The sequence below is a fragment of the Festucalex cinctus genome, chromosome 1 (assembly GCF_051991245.1).
Source record: "Festucalex cinctus isolate MCC-2025b chromosome 1, RoL_Fcin_1.0, whole genome shotgun sequence".
NCBI lineage: Eukaryota > Metazoa > Chordata > Actinopteri > Syngnathiformes > Syngnathidae > Festucalex > Festucalex cinctus.
Genome location: NC_135411.1, coordinates 50,896,358 through 50,911,307, shown reverse-complemented (window position 1 = coordinate 50,911,307; position 14,950 = coordinate 50,896,358). Strand labels below are relative to the sequence as shown.

The 14,950-nt window shown below is 38.9% G+C and overlaps 1 protein-coding gene and 2 long non-coding RNA genes across 4 annotated transcripts; 2 read left to right on the top strand and 1 right to left on the bottom strand.

Annotated features, from left to right (window-relative positions):
- Positions 1-48: 48 nt before the first annotated feature.
- Positions 49-14,620, top strand: LOC144032670 (carbohydrate sulfotransferase 12-like). Of its 2 annotated transcripts, none has more exons than XM_077540106.1 (5): positions 49-140; positions 1,772-2,440; positions 2,999-3,151; positions 12,613-12,792; positions 13,429-14,620. In XM_077540106.1, exons 2-5 carry the CDS (start codon positions 2,069-2,071, stop codon positions 13,975-13,977), a joined length of 1,254 nt encoding a protein of 417 aa, XP_077396232.1. In that variant the 5' UTR covers positions 49-140; positions 1,772-2,068; the 3' UTR covers positions 13,978-14,620. The 2 variants fall into 2 exon arrangements, with proteins under 2 accessions (XP_077396232.1, XP_077396233.1); XM_077540107.1 differs by lacking the exon at positions 49-140 and adding an exon at positions 1,555-1,671.
- On the top strand, positions 3,794-7,519 carry LOC144032707 (uncharacterized). Its single transcript, XR_013287781.1, has 2 exons — positions 3,794-4,118; positions 4,320-7,519. It is a non-coding gene; the product is annotated as an uncharacterized LOC144032707 (long non-coding RNA).
- On the bottom strand, positions 5,638-7,317 carry LOC144032696 (uncharacterized). Its single transcript, XR_013287780.1, has 3 exons — positions 6,976-7,317; positions 6,030-6,273; positions 5,638-5,929 (listed from the first exon to the last, which is right to left on the bottom strand). It is a non-coding gene; the product is annotated as an uncharacterized LOC144032696 (long non-coding RNA).
- Positions 14,621-14,950: the final 330 nt, after the last annotated feature.

Here is a 14,950-nt window from a genome sequence, read left to right as displayed (position 1 = left end):
TATTGTCGAGAACTCCCTTGAGTGAAGCGCAATATCAATCTGGCTATTGCCGGGTTAGGAACGGAGCATCAGATCAAAGACCTGCCACAAGTGGGCTCAGCTGTCACGGGGCAAGCAGGCAGGCAGCGTCCCAAAAAGAGGTAAATAAGGTTCTAATTCTCCCGCTTATAGTTTGCATTAGCATTGCCAAATCGTGGCAGAAACTCTGGATACATTTGTTAAATGCTAGAGACTACTTTGGCATTAAATGAAGCTAGATATTAATGTTTTCCTCGGCAACCTTGAATAATTACCTCCAGTATTTGGGCTAACAACCCCACGCGAAACTTCTTTTATACGAGACGAGCCTAAGTGTGTGAGGGACAGCCCGGTCCCCCTGGCTCTAATGTGCCAGTTCTGGCATCCGCCGACAGGACCAGGACGGTGGCGACAGCGGTACAGATGCGCGCGGAGAAGCGGAGGTGCAGCTGAGCCTGCTCCGCCGTTTTTATGGCTTCATGTGAGGCTCGCACGGTTGTCCACTTCCTAAAGCAATATAAAAACTACTTACAACTTCTTGTTTTAAACTGCCTTCATCACTGCAAGTCACATTTTACAAGTCCATAAGTTAGGCAAGACGAATACCTACAGCAATGGGTGGTGTCGGCCTAGATAATATGACAATTTGTTCACTATTTTTATTTTTATATTTACAATTAAAAAAAAATATCATATGTTTAAAATTAGTTCCCAGTTCATTTCCCACTCTGTGATGTCTGAATGTAGAATAAATGGTTTTCCATCTCCACGACTTACTGGCGACCAGAAAAGTAACAACCCTAATAGTGGAAGTACAATATAGAAAATGTTTTTATACAATTTTACTAAGGAAAATGGCTAAATCAAAGTAATACATATTACAGGACTGTTGAGGATGTAAACTTAACACTTTATTGCTGACACCTTTGTTTAAAGGATTTCCTTCATTGTTGTTGCCATAGATTCAACAGCTGAACAATCTTGTCAAAAAACTTGTCAAAGTGTTCACATGGGCACACACTGTAGTTTAATTGTTCTTGTTTGTCTTGTCACGCCACATTCCAAAGGTGTGAAAAAACGGAAAAAACACTGGTGTGTCCTTTAATGAGTAATTATCAAACGGCAGACCAGTGCTAAGCACATGTGCCTCACACTTTTCAAACTCAGTTTTAATTTTCAAGCATGGAGTTTGCATGTTATCTTTGTGCTTGCGTGGGTTTGCTCCAAGTACAACAGCTTCCAACGACATTTAAAAAAAAAAAAAAAGATATCTGAATTAAACTGACCGTGTGTGATATTTTCGCCATCTAGTGGTGAAATAATAATTCACAAAATTTCAAAAAGTTGAATCACATCAACACGCCAGTTGACACGTACCTCAGCTGTTTCAACACATGACTGTTTTATTGTAGACTAACCGATCAGGTTTGAACACTACAAAAATGCAGCAGGATAAGTTCACCTGCTTTCAACCAAAATGGAAGAAGTCAGAGGAAGAAAAGTGAGTGTAAGAGGGGGAATCGGTGGAGGATGAGCAGGAGGTTGTGAAAAACCTCAAATAGGAGGAGAATGTCCACGTTTGTCAAATGAAATTTGTGCCACACTAGTTGATAATGTTATCAATCATGGATTGACATGGAGGCTAGATTACAGGTCCAGCCAAATCATCGTCATGCTTATATGTTGGATTTAAAATGTGTTGGCATCTCCTTGGATTTGTTGTCCTCATAATGTGTGTGTTGTCTTTTTGCAGTTGGCCTCGTGGAGCGGAGGTGAGAATTTCATCCATGGATGCATCCTGTAAGGCGACATGATAAGCACGGGTTCAGCTTTAGCTTCCGCCTATCTATTGCTATGGTGAGAGAGGACCTTCACTCTGTAGCAAGAGCTGTGTAATGAAGAACTGTTGCCTTGGTGACCCCATAAAAAGAGCCAGGAAACTATTTCAAGCTGTTGCCATTGTTTTGCTGTGACGAGGCCCTTCAAAAGTAAAACGAGGTTGCGTTGATGTTGATCCTAGCTGGCAAAGCACATCTTGCACATCACTTTCATGATGGGAACATCCAGGATGTTTCGCATTTTTGTCATCCTGGGCTCCGTCTTCATGATTCTTCTGATCATCCTCTACTGGAATGACGTTGGAGTGTCCCGTCTGTATTTGCACAACCCTGTCTCACCGAGACCCAAAATCCCAAAACCTGCTAAACATCAGCAACAACAGAAGCAACCTCAACCCCCGCAAAGCCCGTCCTTCCACTCCAACATTGATACCTTTGTCAACCAGTCCTCAGAGCCTGGAACTGGCAAAGCCACAGACCCGTTGCCAGTTGAAATGAGCAACCAGTCAAAGAAGGCAGAAGAGCCGTGGCATGAGTGGAAGATTCATTTGACTCCAGTGGCAGAAGATCTGCGCCAGAGACAGGTAGTGGAAATTGTAGCTGATTGACTTGTGGTAAATTATTTGTAAGGCTTATTTACTGACTCAGTCTCATTGTAGCTGTACTGCAGTACAATTATAGTATAAATCATCAGAATCTTTCCGCAAAAATCCATCTTTTTTTTTTTTTTCTGAGTTGAGTGTTTGGGTGTGTAGCAACCACAAAGTGGGCAGCTACTTCAGTGAGTAAAGAAACTTTGTGACAACAACAGTACCAAAAACAAATGTGCTTATTTTAGCTGGCCTTTGCCTTTCAGAGACTCTTGCAAAATACAAACTGCTAAATGTGAAATTTAAAACAAGACTCATTTTGACCTATGTTATCCATAAATCGGGGGGTAGATTTTGATGCCGTGGGAACTGGTAAGGGATGTATGTGTCTTATTGTCACCACATTAATAGCAGCTATTGAGTTATGGCATCTTGGCCCTATATCATTTTTCATGTCTGTCTCATATTTGGTCTACTCTAAGGTGTTAGCAAAAAAAAAAAAAGACTCCTCCTAACTTATTGATACATTTGCCTTCCAAATGAAATCAACAGGAGAACCGGAAGAGGTTGCTTCAGGATGTGTGTGCCAATGACAGCCTGTCATTTCCTGGCAAAAAACGTTCATTTGATGACATTCCCGACAATCAGCTGGATCATCTGTTATTTGATGAGAGGCATGGTATTGTCTACTGCTTCATTCCAAAGGTACGATTACATTTGTACTCTTTTACTTGGTTGTACAGGAGAACCATCAAAGTCAAAATGTTGTTGCTTTTTGGAATTTTATGGAATAATACGGACGACGGAGTGATGTCAGGCAAGATTTGAGCATGTCTCATGAGACTTCAACATTCATTCAAATGTCTTTTTTATGATATTCTATCACCACAGAAGGGTATCCGTGATAACCATAAATGGAACCTACTATGACCTCGGAAAGGGGCTACCAGCAGTTCCCATTAGTGATGCACGATAAGAAAAATTTCAACCGATACCGATAACCGATAATTTCCTGCTTTGTATGGTTGATACCGATAAATTTATGTTTTTATATTTAATATAGTCTTCATATAATTTGCAATTTGTGATGTTTTAGTATCTCTGATTATAACAGTAAACAAATTTGTCTCTTTCAAATGTTTATTTTCTCTATGAAATGACTAACAAATAATTACACAAAATAAAAAGTTAGTTTTTAAATTAATACAGAACTACAACTGGTTTATCTGGACAAACAAATCAAAACATTCATGTATGTATGCATTATTAATAAGAATGCATTTATTCAACTCTAAGTGCAATGAGGATTAGGTAGGTGAACCGTAGGTAAAATTGTATCCATTGACATTTGTCAACCTTAACTAAAAAAAACTGAAATCAAGTAGACAAAAGTGCATACTGCATACAGGTTTACAGAAATACTGGTATTGCAGCAACCCTTGTGGGTGTGTGGCGGGTTGTAGTTTCCCGTGGTCTGGACGGGCCGTGAAGACAACACAGACTTAAGCCCCAGTGTGTAGCTCACGACCGCCATCTATCGGTCAAACAAGATAATGCAATGATTTTAAGCACACGAACTACGGCGTCCCAGCGAGACCCTACTTCAACAGCCTACCACCAATTTCACGGGAACAGAACGCAAACAACTTCTGGTTTTCCCTCGAGTGATGACGTAAGTGAATTGCATTTGTTAGACATACTGTACAGATCCCTAATAATTGTGATTTAGTCATTTAATTTCAGAATTAATATTTTTGTCGGCATTGTTTGGAAATACTGTACGTCAGCTAATGATAATGGCTATCTATGTTCATATTTGTTAGTGCAACTAAACCATGCAACAGAGAACATACAGTTATGTTATGTTTTATAGACATGTGGACCATCTCAAAGGGGGCGAGGGAGACGACGAGGAAGAGAACGCGGAAGAGAACGCGGTGTCTCGTAACGTACAATTATGTCATCATGGAAAAATAATTCCATTCGAGCATGCATGTGAATGGCTCAAAACATACGTTTGCTTGGAATATGTGGTATTTAGATTACATCGTTTGCTGATATGTTTAGTATATCGTGCAAAAATAATGGTGTTAACTGAACTACACATCTGCAACTCAGACTCGTAACCCCCCCGTGTCTTGTTGCTACTAACCACTCAGAAAAGTGCTGCTTACAAAAACATTTGAAACCCTTTACTCAGATATCGATTTGTCACCATGTTGAACAATTTTACCTAATAAATATCACTAAGCAACTTAATTAATTTTGATTGAAGATACAACAGCTTCCTTGTACTTCGATGTGCAGGAATTTACATGGCTTTCACAAATAGTCTTGCTCATATAATAATGTACTTCATTGGCTCAGTGACTTTCAGTTCATTGTTTGGTACCTCATCTGACATACAATTGTTACCTTCTTGCAGAGACTCGTACAGGAAATGACCATGGAGGAACATGAAGATATCCAAGTCCAGCTGATAGACTGACACCAAGAAATACTTTTTGACACATCAGCACCACCATGATTTCCTGTACCTGGATCCCAGACTGCAGCACCTTGGTGGACTTGTAGCAAATAAGTGACACTTTCCCAGATCCTTGAGGACAATACAAAGGTTTTTTACCTGGCATATAATTAGTCCATGTCTGACACTTGTTGTAGTTTGTATAACTTGTATATTGTTGTTGTGTGTTAATTTGTACATTTTGAATAACTAAAAAAATACTATTTCCTTTGGCGTCAACACGCAGTGTTCATTCGACACCTAACCTAACACTATTTTACATGACCAGAAATGTAAAACATCAAAAGCCTGGAGAATTATTATAAATGCTTGCAATGACAAGGAATTCTTCATTGGCCAATGAATGTAAGGTACAGTACATGAAAATGAATAAATAAAATAAAGTAAAATAAAAGTCTACATGAAATGAACATATTAACTAAAAAAAAAAAAATGCTGTTAGAATATAATGAGCTACATGAATTGCAGTTGTTCCAGAATTTTACCAATACGCTGTGCATTTCAAAATATGGAAAATAGACATACAGGTTTGGGGCAAAAGTAGTGTTACAGAGCAGGTATGTGTTGTACACAGCTAAAATATCTGATTAACTCAATACCATGATGTTTTTTTGTTTTTTTTGCAGACATTGCCCCCCATTAACATTGCAACATTCCTCAAACTCTCCCGAACACATAGTATGATCTGTAACACTACTTTTCGCCTACTCTATGATGTTATTGGGGCAAAATCAAGGAAGGCTTGTCCATTGATTGTGTGAACAGACTGCAGTAAAAATGAAGTCACTTCAATGTTTGCTGGTTTTATTAAGTTTGACATGCTCCTTGACTGCACAAGTACATGTTATGGAGTGAGGGCATGTTCCCACCAACGATGATATCATATTCTTCAAAGGCTTGCTGAGGAAAGTGAGGGAGGAGTCACTCCATGGCTTCAGACACCTGGTCAGCAGGTCCTGTGTAAAACAAGTGGTGCTTGTACATGTGACCATTCCGTATTGCTTCACACAAAAAGTTCATGTAGTGTGTAATACCGTCCATATGTAAATGACATACCAAGACGTCGGCTGACTTCAGTTTGTTGCAGCTCAGATATGGTAGGTGGAGATACTGGTGGTACAACACCGAAGCCTTCTGGGGTCCTCCATTCAAGTGTCCTCATTCGGGGCATTCCAATATGGCTGCTGACTCTCCCCTTGATATTTTTTTTTCTTGCAGGTCGGTGATGTATTTAAACGGTGCATGAATGCTTGTATACATCAGAATATGGTTCTGGAAGCCCTCAAGTTTGGCTGTTGATCTAGTGTGACACAAACAAAAACAAAATTATAAAATAAAATAGAATAATTGATGATACTACTATATGTCACCAACTTTCCAACAAAGCCCCCAAAATAGAGGTAAGATCTTTAGTTTTTGGGCCCAAAACATTGTATTAGCTAGATAAAAGTAACTTGACTGCATACTGCATAGAATATGCAAAGGCTGCTTGCTTGTCGAATTTCCGTGGAAAACGTGGCAGCCTGTAAATTCTTGTGCACCCAATTACACAATGGACCAGTACACACTTGAGTGAGAGAGTTCAGACTCTAGCCGTGCTTACGGTACAGCCAGCATTTAAGTCCAGAAAGTTATTCCCTGCCGAAAATTAATTTCGAGAACACTATTTTCACCAACCACAACGAAAATAATTTTCAACTCCTCCACTAATACAGTATGCTTTAGATTCTCCATTGAAGTTATGGGCAAATATACCTCCGAAATCACAGTTACATTACATTACACAATAACTTGCGCATTTACTCTAAATATAACGTGCCAGCGGGAATCTTTTTTTTTTTCAAAGCAAGTAGCTACATAACGAAATCGTTCGAGTGGTGCGGAGTTGCTAATCAACAGCTACAGTGATCGTAAAACAAAGGTACGAACATCGTATTAATTAGTACGGTGTATACTTTTTCTCTCGCTCTCAAAACGTAAACACAAATGTACTCTTACTTACCGGTCAAGTAGAAAGCAGTCGAAGGCACCGGCACGTCCCAAACTTAGTCTGTTCCTCATTTCTCTCCATCTGGCAAATGCGGCTACAATATAAACTCTTGTTTTGTCGCGCTGAAATAAAATAAATTCCCAAAGTAAGTGTGATGCTTGATAATGCTCTCTTCGGGGACCGGAAACTCTTCTTCTTCGTGGACATGCGGTCGCCATACAAACCGGAAGTGCGTTCCAAAAACGCGTTAAGAAATGGAGCGCTGAAATTTGTCTTTGACGGCACCCGTAGCAGAAAGATGGCGGCGAAACATGGCGGACACTAGAAGCCGCGGCCCGGACATGTAAGATAATTTGCGATTTCTAGACTAACCGTTATATTTAAAAAAAAAAGTACGTTTATGCGATACAACATATCTTTTTACATACTACTAACACAAACAATTTTTTTTTTCGAATGATTTATTGTTTCACCACTAGATGCCACTGTATAATACTGAGTGTACCTTTAAAAAAAAAACACATAAATAAATAAATAAATAAATAAGCTACTAACATTAGAGTGTTGTGTTGTGTTGTGTTGTGTTGTGTTGTGGCCGACAGTAACTGGCATTAAAGAGTTATTTCACTGCTTGGCTTGATCATTTTACAAACACTAGAGTATTAATGTTTTGACTGCACTGGACACAGTAGAGATAGTAGAGTTAAAAATAAAATAACCTATGACACGCATCCTCGAAACCCCCACGCTCCAACTGCGGTGAAACTTACGTTTAGTCCGTTCTTGTCAAGCTATGGCCGAATCAGTGACATCATACAGGTGGGGCGGGACGCAGACTAGAAGAGGCGACAGCTTGGGAGGATGTGCTCAAAATGTGCTATTAACTTGCAAAAACCCGGATCGGCTCCAGAAAAAAGTTGGTTGTCTAGCGCTATGAATGCCAAAACTTTGGCGTTAATGGCTTTAGCCTTGTTGTTGTTGCTGCCTTGATGGGTTGTTAGCTTAGCGCCGTTAGTTTAGCGCCAGTAGCTGCTGCATCACATTAGTTCAAAACGGCTTTGCCGCAATAACGGACTTTCAGGTGAGCAAAAGCCTTCTTTCCACATCTTAGCATCCTTGCTGAAAATGTTTTGATCTTCTGCTATGGAGAAAAACGACCACACTGGTGAGGAGGACATGTTGATTGCTACGTGCTAGTCTACTACAGTAGTGTGGGGCGCCAAGTGAGGCCGGCTGAGCAGGGGTGTCCAAACTTTTTCATGTGAGGGTCACATACAGAAAATCAGAAGGACACAAGGGCCACATAATGTTATGAAGAAAAATTGTGTTTAGTCCTAAAAATTGTACAAATAATTTATTTGTGCTTTTGCATATTTAGAAAAATGCTACAGTATATAAACCAATTTTTAATATGGCAGTCAGGTTATTATAGTTTTGGAATTTTTCATTTTTGTTTTTATTTTGTTTTGAGTTTTTTTTTTTTTTTTTTTTAAATTTAATTAGTTTTAATTATTTTTCAGGGTGGTTCTGTTAGTTTTTTTTATTAGTTTTAGTTCTTTAATAAATGCTTAGTTTTAGTTTAATTAGTTTCAGTATTAGTTTTTTATGTATTTTTTATTTTTTTAAATGTGTATTACTCGTGCGCAACATTAAAAAAAAACACCACGGGCGCGAGGTCATTATTCCAGTTTATATCAAAATAAATCTAAAAGTCACATTTAAAATCATCCCCAAAGGCATTAAATTAATAACCAAAGACTAAAACGAAGGACATTTTTGCTATAATTATAGTTCTATTTTAGTTAGTTTTGTAAACCTAAAATGTAGTTTCAGTTAGTTTTCTTTTTTTAAAAAGCATCTTCGTTTTTGTTTTATTTCGTTAACAAAATTGTTTTTTGAATTTTAGTTTTTTTGTTAGTTTTAGTTAACTAAAATAACCTTTAATAGCCCTTGTGTTTTTCGACACCTTCCCTTCTTATTTTGACCATCTCCAAACATTTTTGTTTTTATTTTATTTGAACTGAGTCAAATGCCATTTTTAGCATATGTCGCCGGCCACTAAGAAATGGACGGCGGGCCGCTAATGGCCCCCGGGCCGTAGTTTGGACACCCCTGTTGTAGAGGCATGTCAACCACGACATCCCCACAACATCCAGTCTTTCGGAACCACGGGCGGATCTCATCCACCCCCGGGGCTCTGCCACCGAGGAGCTTTCCAACCACCTCAGTGACTTTGACCCCAGAGATAGGAGAGCCCACCTCAGTGTCCCCAGACTCTGCTTCCTCAAAGGAAGACGTGTCTGTGGAATTGAGGAGGTCTTCGAAGTATTCCCCCCATCGACTCATGACGTCCCAAGTCGAGGTCAGCAGCACCCCATCGCCACTATACACAGTGTTAATGGTGCACTGCTTTCTTCACCTGAGACGCCGGATGGAGGACCAGAATTTCCTCAAAGCCGTTCAGAAGTCGTTTTCCATGGCCTCGCCGAACTCCTCCCATGTCCGAGTTTTTGCCTCAGCAACCGCCGAAGCCGCGTTCCGCTTGGCCAGCCGGTACCTGTCAGCTGCCTCCGGAATCCCACAGGCCAAAAAGGCTTACATGTATTTCTCGTAAGTTTCTGAGTTTTTTTTCCTCGCAAATTTGCCACGGTAGAGCATGGGAATAAGTTTTGGTTGTTTCCTTTCTCTAATACAGCTGATTTTTGATCAGCTCATCAGCAAGCTCTGCACGCCTGATGACGATCCTGGAATCAGCTTGTGTTGGAAGAGGGAAACATCTAAAACCGGCAGGACTCCGGCCCTCGAGGACCGAGTTTGCCCAGCCCTGCCCTAGGAGATGCGCAGATGGGCAGATATAAAAGGAATACAATACTGTCATTATTAGAGTTGAAGTGTTATTTCCGTCAGTATTTTAATAAGGTACACAAACACATGAAGCATTTTTATAAAATTAACCAAAAATATATATAAGTACACATTGTCTACATTGTAGGAAAAACTATGCAAAAAAAAAGTAACTGTGTTGTCATTAAAGTGAGTCATTTTCAATTAAGATTCTTTGAATTAATTATAAACTGATCAACAGAGAGGCAGATGACATGAATTTGGCTCAAAGCACAGTAACTGTAACCATACATCTGAAGTCGTTTCGGTGCATGTGACGAGATTGGTTGAAAGAAAATATTACTCAATGACTTCTCAATTCCATCCATCCATTTTCTGAACCGCTTACTCCTCATATGAAAATAATATTAAAGTGTGAATATTTTTTATTTTAGTTAAAAAACTTATGGTATAAGCTTTCACCATGCCTATGTTTGAGATCTTTCAAAGTTTTTAACCTCAAATTATTTTTCTTACACTGTAAGTTTTATCTACTAACTTTAGGAATCTCTAAAATTCAAACATCTATTTCCGTACCTTGTAGGTGTCTTTAGTTCTTTTGAGGTTTTTTTTTTTTTTTGCTTTAAAATATTGTACGGGTACTTTTAATTCTGTAAAGCAGACCGATTTTCCTCATGAATGATTTTACCGTAACTATTACTCTCAATTTAAATTAGTCTTAAATGATGTACCTTGAATGAAATGTTGATATTGAGTTTTATATGATTTTTAAGACTGTTACTGTCTACTTCACAAATTGATTTTATTTTTTTCTGTAAACTAACTGACCTCATTTACACTCACGTCTCCAGTAGGTGTCACTCCACACTTGCTTTCTTTACTCATCATGCTGTTTCCTACATGGGTGGATGATTAGTATTGTCAATTATATTATTATCCTCATTCATTGACGTCAACCATAAGTGAATGATTTTTTTTTAACTCCTACTTTCGTGTGAATTCAAGCATAAAGTTCCCTCTAAAAACCTGCTTGCCTTCGGTGGTGGTTGCCGTGGGTTCGCTTCCAAGTGTAAATATTAACTAGTGTTGTTACGATACCAATACCCAGCTTTGCAGTATTGGCCGATACCATACCGATACTTAATTACATTTTTTTTTTTCCTCAACATGAAAAAGCTCCGCAAGCCTTGTGAGGAATAAGCGGTCAAGAAAATGGATGGATGAATGGATGAAAAAGCTGTCCTGCTATTGGTTGAGAGCATTCAATGGCCAATAGAATATCTTAGATCAGCATGCAGTGAACATGTCACATATCAGTGAATGTCGTGCACGAGCAAGACACACGATGCTGCATCCAAAATCCTATATTAGCGTTGGAATTAATGGTATCGGCATGTTACTTGTGAGTACTCACTGATACCGATAACACTGTTTTAATGCAGTATCGGCGCTTCTGCTGATACCAGTATCGGTATCGGAACAACACTAATATTAACTAGTGCTGTCAAAGTTAAAGCGTTAACTAATTATTCACAAAATATTATCACATTAATCATTGTGTTACCACAGATTAATCACACTATTAATTTTGACGGCAGATGATCCTTTTTAGCCGACAGCAGATGGTTACATTAAAGGTAGCTGTTGGAGTTTGAGTAATAAACATAACTACATGCATTAAAGTAAAGCATTTAATAAATGTTTCCATATGCCGTAGATCATTTTTTTCCCCCATTTTAAATTATGCAAATAATTAATTGATTAGAAAAAGCAGGATGAGCGTGTGCAGTGGATATACATTTTTGAAGACATCCTCATATCATTAAATGTCAAAAAAATTAACACGTAACAAGTGTGCTTCAAATTTAGTGGGCAAAATATGTTGGGGAAAAAAAGCATTTTTAAGTCAATGATTAATCAAAATTCTATGATGTGATTAATCTGATTAAAAAATGTAATCATTTGACAGCTCTAACATTAACCCACTCCAAATGAGTCTATTTGGTCCCATTCAAAATAGAGTCAAATTTACTCTACAGAATTTACTGTGTAGTTGCCCAGTACACTATGAGCGATACAACTTTAAAAATGAGTGAAGTACTACACAAATTCTTCATCGCAAGCGGAAGCCAAACTTGTGCTTCCTGACTCTGACTGAGAAGGACGCAACTTATCGCTCTGCGATTACTCCCCTGCGGCCCAGCTGTAACAACTCTTTTGTTTTTACAACATGCCTAGTGGTAAAAGAACGGAAGAAATTGATGACTTAAAGACTATTATCCATAAATTGGAGAGAACCATGGAGAAGAACATGGAGAAAATGGCTTGAATCAAATGTCTCCGAATGCAATCATCTGGATTTCTAACTTCATGGACTTGATGAACTGAGTGAAATTTTATCATCTCTGCTGACTTTTATTATTTTTATTTGATTTTATGCGTCCTAGTCTAGTATGGGGGCGGGAATTTATAAGCTTTATGCTTCTTCCTGCCAGCCCTTTTTCTTTTCGGTTATTGTATGTCAAAATTGTATGATGTAATGTTTGATTGTCAACAATGCTGTCCGAAAGGAAAAATGAACAAATAAATCAAATCAAATCAAATCAAGCCTTACTCAACATACAATGAAGAACCAGTACATGCATTTTAGCCCTTTAACAGATTGTGTTTTACTTTGAAGGTCCCACTGCCGTTTGTCTTTGGACAAACACACGCATTTGCTGTTATGTTCACATCTAGCAGCTTGTCATTTTTCTGTGATAATTGACCTGACCTTCAGGTTAACTTTTTATGTTATCACCTTAGGTGTCTTGTAGCAACTGGAAGCGAATCATGATCATTCTCAACGACAACCTGCTCCATCCGGGCCTTCCCAAAAGAGACCCTTTGACCATCACCGATTGGGTGGCTCACAACTACAACAACCACTTCACATTCAACACGTTGAAGAAGCGCTATGGCAAGTTGGCAAGGGACCACTTGAAGGTCTGTTGAGATGAAAAGTTTTGCCATTTGTGTGTGTGATTTTGGTTTGGACTCCAACTAAAGTACAGTACTTACTAGGGGTGTGAATTGCCTAGTACCTGACGATTCGATTCATATCACGATTCACAGGTCACAATTCGATTCAATACCGATTAATCCCAATACGAATTTATAAGTCGATTGTTGCGATTTTTTTCCATTCAAATTTAGAAAATACTAATCAGTAAACTTGTAGATTATAAAATTTGTATGAAAATGTATTATTTATTTATCTGAAACTTCAGTCTTATACAGGACGTAATCTGTTTCATGCTTGAACAGCATTAAAATAAAATATTAAGGCTTAATGTTCCGTTCTTATAACATTCTTCCATGCTTAAGGTGTGAATCCTAACCCGAAGTAAGACGTTTTGTTGAATATTTTCCATTAAAAATTGAAGTTTAAAAATCGATTCAGCCGAGAATTGCGCGATGTAGTATTGCGATATATTGCCAAATCGATTTTTTTTTTTAATACCCCTAGTACTTACTATGTGAACCTGTATAAATTGAATTTAGAGGTGACACTTGTTATTACTTTCAGTGATTGCTCCGGATGTGTGGTAACAAATGTCATGTGTTGCTTTTGTATTGAAGGCCAAACTGAGGAAATACAAAAAGTTCCTTTTTGTGCGGGACCCCTTTGTGCGCCTCATATCGGCCTTCCGAGATAAATTTGCGGGGAACAACGAGGTCTTCTACAAAGCCTATGGTAAGTTCATGCTGCGGCGTTATGCCAACCAACCAACTCCCCCCGACACTTTGAAAGAGGCATTTGCCAAGGGAGTCCAGCCCTCCTTCTTAAACTTCATCCAGTATCTACTGGACCCTCAGACGGAGAAGGTCCATCCCTTTAATGATCACTGGCGGCAGATGCACCGCCTTTGTCATCCGTGTCAGATCCAGTATGACTTTGTGGGCCACTTGGAGACGGCCGAGGAAGACGCCGAGCATTTGCTTCGACTGCTGCGCGTGGACAATGTGGTGGAGTTTCCGAAATCGCACAGGAACGTGACATCCGCTGATTGGATATCAGACTGGTTCAGCACGGTGCCCCTGGAAATGCGGAGGGAACTTTACAAGCTGTACGAAGCCGACTTCAGGCTTTTTGGTTACGATAGACCGGACTCTATCCTCAATGAGTGACTCGCACACACTTGACAACACGGAAGATGTTTTGAATTTAAAGGTTCTGTAAAATGAGACTACATTGGGAAATTGGAGACAGGAATGACAGATCAATTTTCAAAACGTAGGCATGTAGCGAGCAACATCACTGCACATGATAATTGTGCCAGATAAATGCTGATGTGAGCGAAGGCGCTGAAGTTATGTAGTGGCAACTCATGCTGGGGCCCAAGTGCATCGCTGGGCACAGTTTTTGCCAACCAAACACAAAAACAAAACAAACGTTCAACTCTGGAGCTCCACATTTTACAAGGTCTTTAATTAACAAGCATCATTCCAGTTTTACTCTGATGATATTATTTGCTTTGGAAGCACACAAATAAGCCAGCTGAAGCAAATGTGACTGTTATGGTTCATTGAAGATTTTACAATTGCTCACAATTAAGTGTGAGGCTGTTCAAGTAACAGAAGGTGTCTGTGTCCTTTTGCACCTCCTCTGAGCTCCCACGTGTTTCCACTGACCTGATTAAATGACTGGATGGCTGATAGCCCATTCACGCCTATATAGACCGTTGAGGTCACAGGGCAGCCATCTTGTAACTTTGACCTCGTGAGCAGACTACTGTACATTCTATAGGCACCGCATGTACAGACTTTTAGTATTGGGACCTGGGGGGGTTGGGGGTATTATGTGGATGGGGGTGGGGGGGCTAGGGGAGTGGCTAATATGTAGGGCAGTTTAATGAATCGAAATTCAATTATTACACTCCACAATTACAAAATTGGCATAATCGTAAAAAGATAAATAAATAAAAGCTAAAAAAAAAAAAAAAAAAAAAAAAAAGTTTTTAAGTTAAAATTTAGATATTTGCATTTTTTTTTATTTTTTTTTTAAAGAATTAATTTAAGGATAGAGGGCCACAAACTACTTTACATGATCAAAACCATAGTACAATGCATGTATAGATGCCAATACGATAGATGCTAATTT